The sequence below is a fragment of the Scyliorhinus canicula genome, chromosome 9, assembly GCF_902713615.1.
Source record: "Scyliorhinus canicula chromosome 9, sScyCan1.1, whole genome shotgun sequence".
In the NCBI taxonomy this organism is placed as follows: domain Eukaryota; kingdom Metazoa; phylum Chordata; class Chondrichthyes; order Carcharhiniformes; family Scyliorhinidae; genus Scyliorhinus; species Scyliorhinus canicula.
Window position 1 is genome coordinate 74,298,789 of NC_052154.1, and position 14,159 is coordinate 74,312,947.

The 14,159-nt window shown below is 48.2% G+C and overlaps 1 protein-coding gene across 1 annotated transcript in view; it reads right to left on the reverse strand.

Moving 5' to 3' along the window:
- Window positions 1–3,606: 3,606 nt before the first annotated feature.
- LOC119971422 (probable E3 ubiquitin-protein ligase RNF144A-A) overlaps window positions 3,607–14,159 on the reverse strand; it is a 37,775-nt gene continuing 27,222 nt past the window's right edge. Inside the window, exon 4 of the mRNA XM_038806914.1 lies at window positions 3,607–3,663. Within this exon, the coding sequence (XP_038662842.1) occupies window positions 3,619–3,663 (45 nt within the window). The 3' untranslated portion in view covers window positions 3,607–3,618. The remainder of the gene's footprint in view (window positions 3,664–14,159) is intronic.

A 14,159-nucleotide genomic window follows, 5' to 3' on the forward strand; every position in this document is an offset into this window, starting at 1 on the left:
GAGCCAGGAAGTCCAGAAAAGGCTGCCATCATTTATAGAACCCTTGTATTGATCCTCTCAAGGCAAATTTGACCCTTTCCAGTTTTATAAATCCCGCCATGTCACTGATCCAGGTCTCCACACTTAGGGGCCTTGCATCCTTCCACTGTAGCAGAATCCTTCGAGGGGCTACTAGGGATGCAAAGGCCAGGACACCGGCCTCTTTCGCCTCCTGCACTCCCGGCTCTACCGCAACTCCAAAAATCGCGAGCCCCACCCTGGTTTGACCCTGGATCCAACCACCCTCGACATCGTCCCCGCCACCCCCTTCCAGAATTCTTCCAGTGCTGGGCATGCCCAGAACATATGGGCGTGGTTCGCTGGACTCCCCGAATATCTGGTGCACCTATCCTCACCCCCAAAAAACCTACTCATCCTAGTCCCGGACATGTGGGCCCGGTGCAGCACCTCACTCTTGCCTAAATTCAATTTATAACCTGAAAAGGTCCCGAACTCAGCTAGCAACTCCATCACCCCCGGCATCCCTCCCGCCGGGTCCGCCACATACAGTAACAGGTCATCGGCATACAACGACACCCTATGTTCCTCTCCACCTCGCACCAAGCCTCTCCACCTCTCTGAATCCCTCAACGCCATCGCCAGCGGCTCGATTGCCAGTGCAGATGACTGACTAATTATTTAAAACTCCTTGAACAATCCCATTGTGATTGCCACAGAAACCTTCAACCTGAGAACGCAGTACAGCCAGGCTGACTGCCCTGAGCTGAAAGCTTGGCTGAGAATAAATACCCCGATTTAACATCACCTGCACTAACCTTAAAATAAAATAGAAAACCAATATTATTGTCACAGTCTACAGGAGCTCATTTCCACAATGGCTGACAGAATACTGGATTACTATTCCAAGCAGGAACCATAATTGATTTTCCCTTACACAATCAAAAACATCAACACCTAGGGTAACGCACTCCAGACATTGGTCGTGTGTGGAACCTTCCCAGCCCATTTGGTCCAACGTCTCGCAGAATATCTGTAAACTCCATGAGTTGGCAAGAAACTATTGAGCCATTTGAAAATAAATTTAGCTCGCCAGTATTTTACCCCACCCCTCCATGCTGTGATTTCCAAGGCTGGACGACAAGTTCTGTTGGGTTGAGGTGAGTCAGGCCTTCATAATCACCATAGTAGAGGTGTTTAAGATCATTGAGTTTATATGGAGTATATCATGGGAAACTGTTCCCCCATGGCAGAAAGGGTCAGTGACCAGGTGGGACAGGTTTACAGTGACTGGCAAAACACCCAGATGTGACATGCGGACAGTAGTTTGAATGCAGTTTGTGTGGTTAGGGTTGGGAATGCGCTGTGTGATGGAGTGGTCTTTACAGATTCAAGGGGAATTTGGAGAAATGGAGCCTTCCACAAGGTGGAAAGCAGGCAGGTCAAATTCATCACAAGTGGCGTGAGTAAGACATCTATAAAATGTGTAAGAGCTTTGTCACCATTCCCTTGAGCAAGGAACACATCACATTGCACCAGTTAGAGACAGGCAGCTTCAGCAGGAGCTGCTGTCCTCTCTATTCAGTCCTGGAATGTGACTATCAGCCTTACCAAGCACATCAGTCATCAGAAAGGTCTATCTGGTAGCAGCTTTTATGGCGTGGGCTACCTTGATGTCCTAGCTATCCAAGATCTGAGCAGGCTAACCTATCACCACGAGCTTTATTGAGATCCCTTTGGAAAAAGCTGCCTGTGGACATCCCGAGCATACTGAAAGATTGCCGCAACCTGTTGCCTTCTTTGCTTTGGGGTGAACCACAAGCTGATTCTCACATCCACCAAATGACCACGCAACCAATATGTTAGCTCAAGAACACAGTTTATTAATAACATAAGACTTGTATATCTATGCAATAACACACGGGGCTCCGTACTAAACTACACCTAATGACTAAGATGACCTTTAGTTAACTTCGAGTGACCGGCACTGTGCGAGATAAGGCCTTTATCCGGGTCCACGTGGTCGGTTTGGAAGTTGTTGGGTTCTTCTCAGCTGGGCTCGTACTGCAGGAATGGTCGTGGGTTCTTGAACTTGGTTGTTGTGCTGCAGTTGGTCGCACACGGGCCGGTCCCAGAAGAGATCGATCTCTAGTGAGCAGGGTTTTTTATCCTTCGTCTCTTTTGCGTCCTTTTCGGCAATCCTTACTCCGGGTCCAATGGATCGATAGGGTTTTCGATCACCCTCATCGATGTCAGCCAATTAGGGGGCGGCTACCTCGATAGCTGGGCGGTTCCTAGCTATCATTGTCTTGGCCTTTCCAAATAAGGGGGGGGGGGGGTGCCGGTTAGTCTGCTACTGTGCTAACTCCTTGATTCAAACTCTATTGTTCTGGGGGAAATGGTGATCGACTCTTAATGGATACAAGTTTCAGCCAAGTCTGGTTTCTTTGCGCAATACACAGAGGCTGTCTACCTATCTGTGTCCCAAATTGACCACAATTCCCATGGTTCTTTGCAGGTGGCCATTTTACATGGCTACATTCCGTCCTCTGGATCCTGAATGCAAAGCATGGTGGATCACAGTCTTGATCCTGTAGTCTACCTTATCAAGCCAGCACTGGTCAGTCAGTTCAGGTCCTACTCTACTCTGTCCTAAATGTATTGTACAATTTTAGTTAATTCATTAACATTACATCCATTCATTGAAACAATTCACTACTGATAGCTATTTCATTCCTAAAATCGGATCCATATAAAACATTTTAACTTAAATTAACATATAAAACAGTTGGTTTCTGACTAAACTTTCTAAACTACACTCATGCTGCTGGTTTTGCCTAAAGAACTTATCTATAACACAAAATCTACAAAACTTAAACAGCAGCGCCATATTCTTTCGTCTTATCACATTTCATCGGTACAGAGATATAAAGGGTCCATTTAACAGCGGTTATCACAGATTTGTAAGTTGTACATTCTTAGTAGAGTTGATTTGGATTCCAAAGAGGGGGGCTCGAACTGTGTATATAGGGGGCCGGGAGGCGTTTGCCTTCCATTTACGGAGTTTGAATGTGAGGGCTACACTATAGATTCCTGTGATCAGGAGGAGGGTCTCTGTTATGTATGAGAGTGGGTTCCATTTTGCAATGCCTTCCCACCAGGTGGGGGTTTCGGTCTCTATCTCTAACAATGTTTGGTATCCTGACTGGAGGTGGTCTGTGGGGTGGTGTCACTCAGGGCTGGCTTAGGTCCTACTCTAATTATGTGTATTGCCTAATTACCTTTAGTGGGTGTCCCGGGGCAATTTTGTCCGATCCTCATTGTGTTCCCTGCTATTTTATTTAAACATCCAATTTCTGGGCCCTTCATTAGTAAGTTCCCACCCATCCTCTGTTCTGGTTGTGCTAATGTAACATTCTGATGTGGACCCATTGGGCTTTCTGTAAATTGTGCGTTGGTTATTGCACACAAATATGATGCTTCTGTTCTTACGTACCCATAGGATGCCAGTCTCACATTCCCCTGCATCTGGGGGACGGTACCACAGACCACCGGGCTGTGGAAAGTCTTGGGTATCTTGTGCTTGGAGTCCGGTAAGTGCGGCAATTATCCAGACAAAGATCATGGGGCTGAGTTCATCCTGCGGTGTCTGGTTTCCGTGTAATCCTAGGGAATCAAACATAGTATCATGTCAGTATCGTTGGTTAATATCTGTGTGTGTTAGTCTCTCCCTCTTAGTTCCAATTTCCCTTCATGATTGTCACCATGTGTGACTCCCCCATTTTGTTTTAAAAAAGAGAATTTGGAGAGGTAGTAATCCATGTGTCTCAATTCAAGTATTCAAGTGTCTCACAGCTTGTGTGGTCGATGCGAGGAGTGAGCGGATGCTTTCTTCGACCATTCTCCATCTTTACCAGCAACCAAGGAGGTTGAGGCTTTGCTTCACCAGCCGAATTTCAGGGCGGTCAGTTTTATAGGGTTTCATCCCAGGGGCTCAGAGGTAGCAACAGCGATCAGCAACCGTTGTGTTTTTAAGTTTTTAAGGAGTCTGGAAGAACAGTGGAAGAAAGAAGGGTTTAGATTTGGAGCGGGGAGAAAGATTCAAGACCTGCCCAAAGCAGCAAAAGTGTGTAGTAAACCATTCCAGAGAGCATGATGTGAACCGTGGGGTGCTGTGGACCACTGCGGGACAGGAATGGGTGGGATCCCCGGGTCGGGCGGGGGTTAGTGCCGTTACTACACTACCCGAGCATGATTGACCCGTTAATTTTAGGGCCCTCAGGTAGGGCGGGGATTAGTGCCATGACTCCATACCTGGGTGACCGGGAGGAACGGAAAGAATTTGCAGTCATATTGTAGTGCCTTCAACTGCCATTGGTCAGTATACCGTGTCTGACGGTTGAATCAGAGGAGTAATTATGATTGCATAGCCGAGTGTCGGGCCAAAATAGATTAAAACCATGTGTTGGAGAGAAGAGGAGGTTAAAACAAGAAGACGGGCAGGCTCCATCAGAACTTTGGACACCTTGACAGTGTCCGTTTCTCATCATCTGGACACCTCAAATATTTGCGTGCATCAGTTCCGTTAAATCATTTCCCAGAAGGGGCTCATTGCTTAAATCATCACCTTCTCCTGGTTGCTAAACGCGTGTCTGCAGATTCCGGGCGGTAGCCACGTAGGCCTGTGGTTGGTCCGATTTGTCATGTCTTACCAACCTGTAGGAATTATCATGGTGCCAAAAGGGAATATCGGGTTGTCGTGTGCAGTGTGTAGCCGGAACTGGTGTACTGGAAGTGGAAGCAACGTTGTCAGGAGCGGGCGTAGAAAGGGTTGTTGGGCGGAGACGGTTGTACAAGGGTCGAGAAAATCCAAGGCGTTGTTCCAGGAGCTAGGGTAGCTGATGGTGGGGAGGTCGCGAGGGATGGTAGTCAAATCCGGGAGGCTCTCATCAGAGTCAAGTTCAAGGTTGAAACCTGTGAGTATGGGCGGAGTCGAGGGGAGAGTGTCGTCCTGAGGGGGGGGGGGGGGGGGGGGGAGGGTTGGAGTTGGCATTGGGCTGAATCGTCAGTGGGCAGAGCGTCATCCTCTCCCATTACCAAGGCTAAGTGGTGGGCTTGGCTACGTTATGATCCGTAGAGTTTGAGTTGGTTGATGTGGAACCAACCAGTCTTACCGTTGGGGTACGCTATCTTGTACACAGAGGGGGTTACTTTGTCAGAGATGGAGTAGGGGCCTGCGAATCTAGGGGTTAGGAAGGAGCTGGGGTTGTAGAATGAGATCATAACTTGCTGGCTGACTGTATACTCTATAGGGTGAACCTTTTTGTCAAAGCTGGCTTTACTCTGCTTTTTCCTAGCGCCTAGTCAGACAGCAGCAGCTAGTTGTGCCGCTTTATGTTTTCTGTGACCTGTTGAACTGCTTTGTTGTGGGTGAGCGCGGTTACTGCGGGATTTGCCAAATCGAGCCCTAATAAATATTCAATGCTTTTGTCATAAGGGTGTGTGGGGGGGGGGGGGGGGGGGGGGTGTGAAACCTGTGGAACTGGAAACTGTGTCCTGATAATCATGAGAGCAAAGGGTAGTACCGTGTCCCAAGTGGAATTGTTCTGCTGTACCGTTTCCCTAATGGTCGTTTTTACAATGCGGTTCATGCGCTCCACTATGCCGCTGGACTGCGGGTGGTACGCTATGTGGAATTTTTGTTTGATACCAAAAATGGTCATAACATTTTGCATTACTCTGCCGGTGAAGTGGGAACCTTGATCTGACTCAATGCTGCGTGGAAGACCCCAGCGCGCAAAGATCTGGTGGGTCAAAATTTTAGCAGTGGCCTTTGCCGTGTTTGAACGTGTGGGGAATGCTTCAACCCATTTTGTAAATGTATCGATGACGACTCGCACACACTTGAAACCGTTTCTGCGGGGGGGGGGGGCAATGTAATCAATTTGCAGATTTGTCCAGGGGCCTTCTACAGGTCGGGTGTGTCTTAATTGTCCCTTCTTTGTATAATGTTCTAGATTGTTCTGGGCGCAAGTGAGGCAATTGTCTACATAATGTGTGACTTCGCTTTTTAAATCGGGCCACCAGCACAAGGGTCTTAAATGGGCAATGGTTGTGTCTATTCCCTGATGTCCGTGTCCATCATGGATTCACTGATTTCTGTCTTGGGTGGGGACCACATAAATTTTGTCCTTTAACACTATTCCGTCCTGTATTGTGAGTGTGTCCTTCCATTTATCATAGGGGGCTGGATAGGTGCTGTTCAGTACCTGTTTAAGGAGGTCGTCTGCTTTCTGTGCCTGAGATAAATCCTCAATATTGGTTTGGGACACCTGGATTAAATGTATCTGTTCACACCGGGGGGGGTTGCCAGAAGTGACCAGTGCGTGATCCAGCTTTAGCTAAGGCGTCGGCCTTGTGATTCCCAGGGGTGGGGGGGATAGGGTTGGTGTGGTGATGGCTGTTTACTTTAATGATGCCGTATGTGCGGCCGGTGGCTTTCTTAAGAATATGTTTCAGGAGAAGGGCTGATGATAGGGGTTTTCTGTCAGCGGATACAAAACCTCGAGATTCCCATGGGGAAAGAATTCTGTTAGACTGTTGCAGACATACAAGCTGTCGGAGTGTATGTCCACAGGCATTGGAAAGGAGTCTGGGTGGTCAATTACATAAGCTATGGCTGCCAGTTCGGCTGCCTGCGTGACGCACTATCAATTGCACGAAAGACTCAGATTGGTACAACTGTGGCTTTATTACAGTCAGATGCGTGGCCTCCTGCTGCAGCTGGCGAAATGGCTGATCAGGAGGAGTCATGCCTATTTATATGGCTCCTTGTGGGCGGAGCTAGCCGGCAGGGGCTACCGGCGAACCTGTAGTGTAGGTCCTACTGTACATCCCCTAATACAGGTGCACACAGTTAACACAGTGGATCACCACACTGGGATCCCAAGTGGCCGGGTAATTTTAAAGATACCTCTTCTAGTGGGCGTCCCTGTGAGTCCTCCATGTAAATCCCACATCCTGTGATTCTTACTCCATCCTCAACAGTGGAGGAGCCATCTACATAGATCTTTACTGTGTCCCCTGTGTCTTGGGAACTTTGTGTCTCACCGTTTACACGTGGTTGTAACAATTTGGGAACAAAGGGTCCTGTGGGGTGTGTGGCTGCAATTATCTGGAAGTCGTGTGGGGTCCCTGCATATTGTAAATTGTCTGCTAAGAATGTGTGGGTCTTGCTGCGTTTCACAGAAATGGTGTCCAGCGAGCTGCTCTGATCTGGCTAACTGAACCATCCTTGAGATTGCCGTCTAACAACAGTTGGGTGGGGGTGTGCTCGGTTAATATCGTGACTGGGTTTAGGCCTGTAATGTAGGCAAAGTACCGAACTGCCCAAAAGACTGCAAGCAAGTGTCGTTCAAGGCAGAAAATCCTTGTTCTACGGGGTCTAAAACTCTAGAGGCATAGGCTACCGGGCCTAATCGGTCGTGGCGTTCCTGTAGGAGCACTATTGAGAGGGTTCATTCGGTGGTTGCTACTTCTATGGCATAGAAGGCGGGGTTGGGAACTTGTAAAGCGGGAGCTGTACCTAGGGCAAGTTTTAAATCGTCTATGCCATCTGTGTGCTGGGGAAGCCAATTCCATGGGGTGTTCTTTTTCAGAAGCTCTGAGAGCGGGGTGGCCTTTGTGGAAAAACCGTCTATATAATTTCTGCGGTATCCCACTAAACCTAAAAATGAGCGGAGTGCACCTACATTATGGGGCAGGGGTAAGTTCACAATGGAGTCGATGCATTTTTGTTCAATTTCATGTTTGCCTTGTGTAATACTGGTGCCTAAATAAAGTACTTTTTCCCTCAATATCTGTGCCTTTTTGGGGTTTACCTTACATCTGATGGACTGAAGCAGGGTTAGTAATTCGGCCATTAGAGCCAAGTGCTCTTCCCTGGTGTCGGTTTGCAGGAGCAGGTTGTCTACATACTGAATTAGGCATTCAGGGTGGGAGAATTTGGAAAGACCAGCAGCTAGCTGTCTATGGAAAATGGAGGGGGAATTATGGAACCCTTGGGAGAGACACATCCACGTGTACTGTTGTCCTTGAAAAGTGAATGCGAATTTGTACTGGCAAGCCCGATCTAGGGGAATGGACCAAAAACCATTGCTGATATCTAGCACGGTGAAATACTTTGCTTGCTCTCCCTGCTTCAGCATCGTCACGGGACTCATGGAAATGGTGGGTGCTGTTAATGGGGTAACTTTGTTTAGTTCGCGGTAGTCAATGGTGAGTCACCATGAACCGTCTGGTTTCTTTACGGGCCAAATCGGGGCATTATTAGTGGAAGCGGTCTAAGTTTCCGTATACTGCTTTGAAATGTATCCAGAGGCGACCGGCGAAGGTGGTCGGATGTTCCCCTTTCTTTTGCCTGCATTTGTTCAAACCCTCTACCAGATCCCCTTTGTTGTGTCTGATAGCATCTAATATTGCGGCCTTTATTTCCTCTAGGGTTCCTCCTCCTCCTACGTTTCAGGGTCTAGCAAAGCTGACCTTACCAACTGGCTGAGGCTCATTACTATCAATTTAACTTCCTCTCTCTCATCTAATCCGTACATAACCTTTTGTTGGCGCACCTCCTCAAAGAAGCTATGCGGGTCTGCGGTGGGCTGAAATGGAGTAATTTTACTGCAAGCGTCCCTCAACTGACTTACCAAAAGTTGGGTGGTGTAGGTGATATCTAGACCTGCCTGATCCCTTATCCTTCTTTCCGTGGTGACCAGATTCATGGGTGTCGGGGCAGCTCTGGGAGTTTGCGACCTGTGCAGACGGTGATGCCGGTGCCTTTCTTTTTGGGATGCGTGGCGGCTGCTTTTGACTTTCCATTCCTTTAACGTACATTTGCGCGCTTTCAGTTAACTCTTCCCAATCTGCCATCTCTTCCTCATCTGTCTCATCTGTCCCGAAGGCACACATAAAACCATTCTGAACTGAAAGTAACAACTGGAGCTTGTCTATCTTTCGCTGGCATTTAACATGGTCAACGGTGCTCTGCCTTTGTTCTTTAGTGGACTGGTGGAGCGCTCTTAAAGCTGCCTGTAAATCGGCGCTTTCTTTGTTAGCTGGGTGACCTGGTGTTCAGTGTCCTCTCTTAGCAAGACTGTGTGCTGTGTATCTTGATAGGCCTTGTCGAGCTGGGTCTGAAAGCTGCTAAGGTGTTCTATGCAAGGCTGGTGGGCACGTTTAACATCGGCGATTTCCCTGTCTTTAACGGCTAACTTCTCCCGGTGTTCCTCAATAATGTTCTCACTTTCTTTACTGTTTCCCTCATTCTCTTCTTCCTTCTCCTGCAGCAGGGGCAGCAGGGTAGCATGGTGGTTAGCATAAATGCTTCACAGCTCCAGGGTCCCAGGTTCGATTCCTGGCTGGGTCACTGTCTGTGTGGAGTCTGCACGTCCTCCCCGTGTGTGCGTGGGTTTCCTCCGGGTGCTCCGGTTTCCTCCCACAGTCCAAAGATGTGCGGGTTAGGTGGATTGGCCATGCTAAATTGCCCGTAGTGTCCTAATAAAAGTAAGGTTAAAGGGGGGGGGTTGTTGGGTTACGGGTATAGGGTGGATATGTGAGTTTGAGTAGGGTGATCATGGCTCGGCACAACATTGAGGGCCGAAGGGCCTGTTCTGTGCTGTACTGTTCTATGTTCTATGTTCTATGTTCTCTGCTAACTGTCTGCGGAGCTTCTCGCCGACCCCCTTGGTGCCTTGCAATTGTGCCAAGCAGCACACTATTTCCATTGGCTTTCTAAACTTTGCTGCGTTTTTCTTATATATCTCACAAAGATCCTCCCACCAAGTCTGTCCTATCTTTCCTGGACTTGTCTCGGTGTTTGCACAAAAATTTGACCAAAGGGGCCATCCTTTCCCCTTTAAATACTTTCTCAACACATCCTCCCATATGGGGCACTGCTCTGATTTATCAACTACTGTAACCTCGGATTGCTGCTGTGGGTTCATCAACTTCTCCATCATCTGCGCTGCCATCTCTTCTCTACGTACAATTTGGAACAGGGGGGAATAAGGAGTCGATCGAACAAAGGGTACGGCTTATGGCTATATTCCGGTTCACAATCCTTCGAGATTTGCATGCAAGTCTGACGAGTTTACCTTACCCTTCCCTGTTAGTTACACATGTGGTTAGTGCACACTTCCGAAAATCGGTTATTTGGCTGATATGAAACTTACTCTTGTGGTTTGTTCTCTTTCCCAATTTAAGTCAAAAGCAGCCGCCACTCATCCCAAAAAGAAAGGCACCGGCAGCACTGTCTGCACAGGTCGCAAACTCCCACAGCTGCCTCGACGCCCATGAATCCGGTCACTTTGAACTTGGTTGTTCTGCTGCAGTTGGTCGCACACAGGCCGGTCCCAAAAGAGATCGATCTCTAGTGCGCAGGGCTTTTTATCCTTCGTCTCTTTCGCGCCCTTTTGGACGGTCCTTACTCCAGGTCCAAAGGATCGATAGGGCTTTCGATCACCCTCATCGATCTCAGCCAATTAGGGGGCGGATACCTCGATAGCTGGGCAGGTCCCAGCTATCATTGTCCCAGGCACGTAGGCCTTTCCAAATAAGGTGGGGGGGGGGGGGGGGGAGTGGCGTCTATTAGTCTGCTACTGCTGTAACTCCTTGATTCAAACTCTATTGTCCTGGGGGAAATGGTGATCGACTCTAAATGGATACAAGTTTCAGCCAAGTCTGGTTTCTTTGCGCAATACACAGAGGCTGTGTCCCAAATTGACCACAATTCCCATGGTCCTTTGCAGGTTGGCAGTTGAAAAAAAAATAACATTGCAAAACAAATCTAATTAACTAGATAGTGGAGTAACTAAACCTGAGGGCAGTGATCGCTATTGAGCATTTAATTTTACAGTAAAAATCATCTAGTGTCAGGGCCACATAGTTAATTATAACTAAATCTTGGACAGGGCAGAGTTTGTAAGGGGCATCCAGGAAGGCTTCTTAAAACAACATGGAGATAGTCCAACTAGGGAAGGCACTGTACTGGACCTGATATTGGGGAACGAGCCCAGCCAGGTGGTAGAAGTTTCAGTAGGGGAGCATTTTGGGAACAGTGACCACAATTCAGTAAGTTTTAAAGTGCTGGTGGACTTAGAGTGGTCCGAGGGTGAATGTGCCAAATTGGGGGAAGGCTAATTATAACAATATTAGGCGGCAACTGAAGAACCTAGATTGGGGGCAGATGTTTGAGGGTAAATCAACATCTGACATGTGGGAGGCTTTCAAATGTCAGTTGAAAAGAATTCAGGACCGGCATGTTCCTGTGCGGAAGAAGGATAAATACGGCAAATTTCGGGAACCTTGGAAAACGAGAGATATTGTAGGCCTCGTCAAAAAGAAAAAGGAGGCATCGGTCAGGGCTAGAAGGCTGGGAACAGACGAAGCCTGTGTGGAATATAAGGAAAGTAGGAAGGAACCTAAGCAAGGAGTCAGGACGGCTAAAAGGGGTCATGAAACTTCATTGACAAATAGGGTTAAGGAAAATCCCAAGGCTTTTTACACATACATAAAAAGCAAGAGGGTAGCCAGGGAAAGAGTTGGGCCACTGAAGGATAGGCAAAGGAATCTATGTGTGGAGCCAGAGGAAATGGGCAAGGTACTAAATGAATACTTTGCATCAGTATTCACCAAAGAGAAGAAATTGGTGGATGTTTATTCTGGAGAAGGGTGTGTAGATAGCCTGGGTCACACTGAGATCCAAAAAGACGAGGTGTTGGCCGTCTTGAAAAATATTAAGATAGATAAGTCCCCAGGGCCTGATGGGATCTACCCCAGAATACTGAAGGAGGATAGAGAGGAAATTGCTGAGGCCTTGACAGAAATCTTTGGATCCTCACTGTCTTCAGGTGATGTCCCGGAGGACTGGAGAATAGCCAATGTTGTTCCTTTGTTTAAGAAGGGTAGCAAGGATAATCCAGGGAACTACAGGCCGGTGAGCCTTACGTCAGTGGTAGGGAAATTACTGGAGAGAATTCTTTGAGACAGGATCTACTCCCATTTGGAAGCAAATGGACATATTAGCGAGAGGCAGCATGATTTTGTGAAGGGGAGGTTGTGTCTCACTAACTTGATAGAGTTTTTCGAAGAGGTCACAAAGATGATTGATGCAGGTAGGGCAGTAGATGTTGTCTCTGTGGACTTCAATAAGGCCTTTGACAAGGTTCCTCATGACAGACTGGTACAAAAGGTGAAGTCACACGGGATCAGGTTTGAGGTGGCAAGATGGATACAGAACTGGCTAGGTCATAGAAAGCAGATAGTAGCAATGGAAGGTTGCTTTTCTGATTGGAGGGCTGTGACGGGTTGTGTTCCACAGGGATCAGTGCTGGGACCTTTGCTGTTCATAGTATATATAAATGATTTGGAGGAAAATGTAACTGGTCTGATTAGTAAGTTTGCAGACGACACAAAGGTTGGTGGAATTGTGGATAGTGATGAGAACTGTCAGAGGATACAGCAGGATTTACATCGTTTGGAGACATGGGCGGAGAGATGGCAGATGGAGTTTAATCCGGACAAATGTGAGGTAATGCATGTTGGAAGGTCTAATGCAGGTAGGGAATATACAATGAATGGTAGAACCCTCAAGAGTATTAATAGTCAGAGAGATCTAGGTGTACAGGTCCACAGGTCACTGAAAGAGGCAACACAGGTGGAGAAGGTAGTCAAGAAGGCATACGACATGCTTGCCTTCATTGGCCGGGGCATTGAATATAAGAATTGGCAAGTAAAGTTGCAGCTGTATAGAACCTTAGTTAGGCCATACTTGGAGAATAGTGTTCAATTCTGGTCGCCACACTACCAGAAGGATGTGGAGGCTTTAGAGAGAGTGCTGAAGAGATTTACCAGGATGTTACCTGGAATGGAGGGCATTAGCTATGAGGAGCGGTTGAATAAACTCGGTTTGTTCTCACTGGAACGACGGGGGTTGAGGGGTGACCTGATAGAAGTCTACAAAATTATGAGGGGCATAGACAGAGTGGATAGTCAGAGGCTTTTTCCCAGGGTAGAGGGGACAATTACTAGGGAGCATAGCTTTAAGGTGCGAGGGGCAAGGTTTAAAGGAGATGTACTAGGCAAGTTTTTTTACACAGAGGAACTCACTGCCAGAGGTGGTGGTGGAAGCAGGGACGATAGTGACATTTAAGGGGCATCTTGACAAATACATGAATAGGATGGGAATAGAGGGATACGGACCCAGGAAGTGTAGAAGATTTTAATTTAGACAGGCAGCATGGTCGGCACGGGCTTGGAGGGCCGAAGGGCCTGTTCCTGTGCTGCGCTTTTCTTTGTTCTTTGTTCTTTGTACAATCCGATCAATGGCAGCTCAAGATGTCATGCCTTGCATTTTCTGGACCTCCATCCACTTTGAGTGGGTGACTATGATGATAAGGAACATTGCTCCCTGGAAAGGTCCTGCAACATCTCTGTGGAGGCGCCAGCCCCGGCACTGAGCACAACGTTGGGCCACTTTCTCTACAGCTGCATCAATGCCTGGCCACCATACGTAGCCGCGGGCTGGCATCTTTATCTTTGACACCTCTGGGTGTCCATTGCGGAGGTCCTGCAGGAGTGGGGCAAGCAGGCGCTCGGGAACTACAATCTGTGTTCCCCACAGGATGACACGAGTATCTTGTTAGTGTACGCCTTCAAATCCCTTCAAATAGGGAATTGGCTATTCAAGGCACGGTGTTGAGCCCCATACTGGATTATGTGCCTTATCCGGGACAACTGCGCATCTGTCCGAGTCCAGCCGTGGATCTTTGAACACGTGACCGGCAAGGAATCCATAAAATGGAGGGTGGTTATCACTTTGTCAGCCGACACCAGTGCAAGCAGCCTGGTGGGGGGAGGGAGGCAGCTCAACGCATCAGCGTCCGGGATCGCAGGCCCGTAGCGATGTTCCAAAACATACTTGTATGCTGCTGACAGTAGCACCCACTGCTGGGAGACAAAGTCCCGACGCCGGAGTGAAAACCGGAGTGTTTCACTCCGGCGTCAGAGCCCGCTCCCAGCCCCCTATTCTCCCACCCCGGGGGGGGGGGGGGGGGGGGGGGGGGGGCTAGGAGCGGCGTCGCGTCTTTTACGCGTGCTGGGCCTTGGCG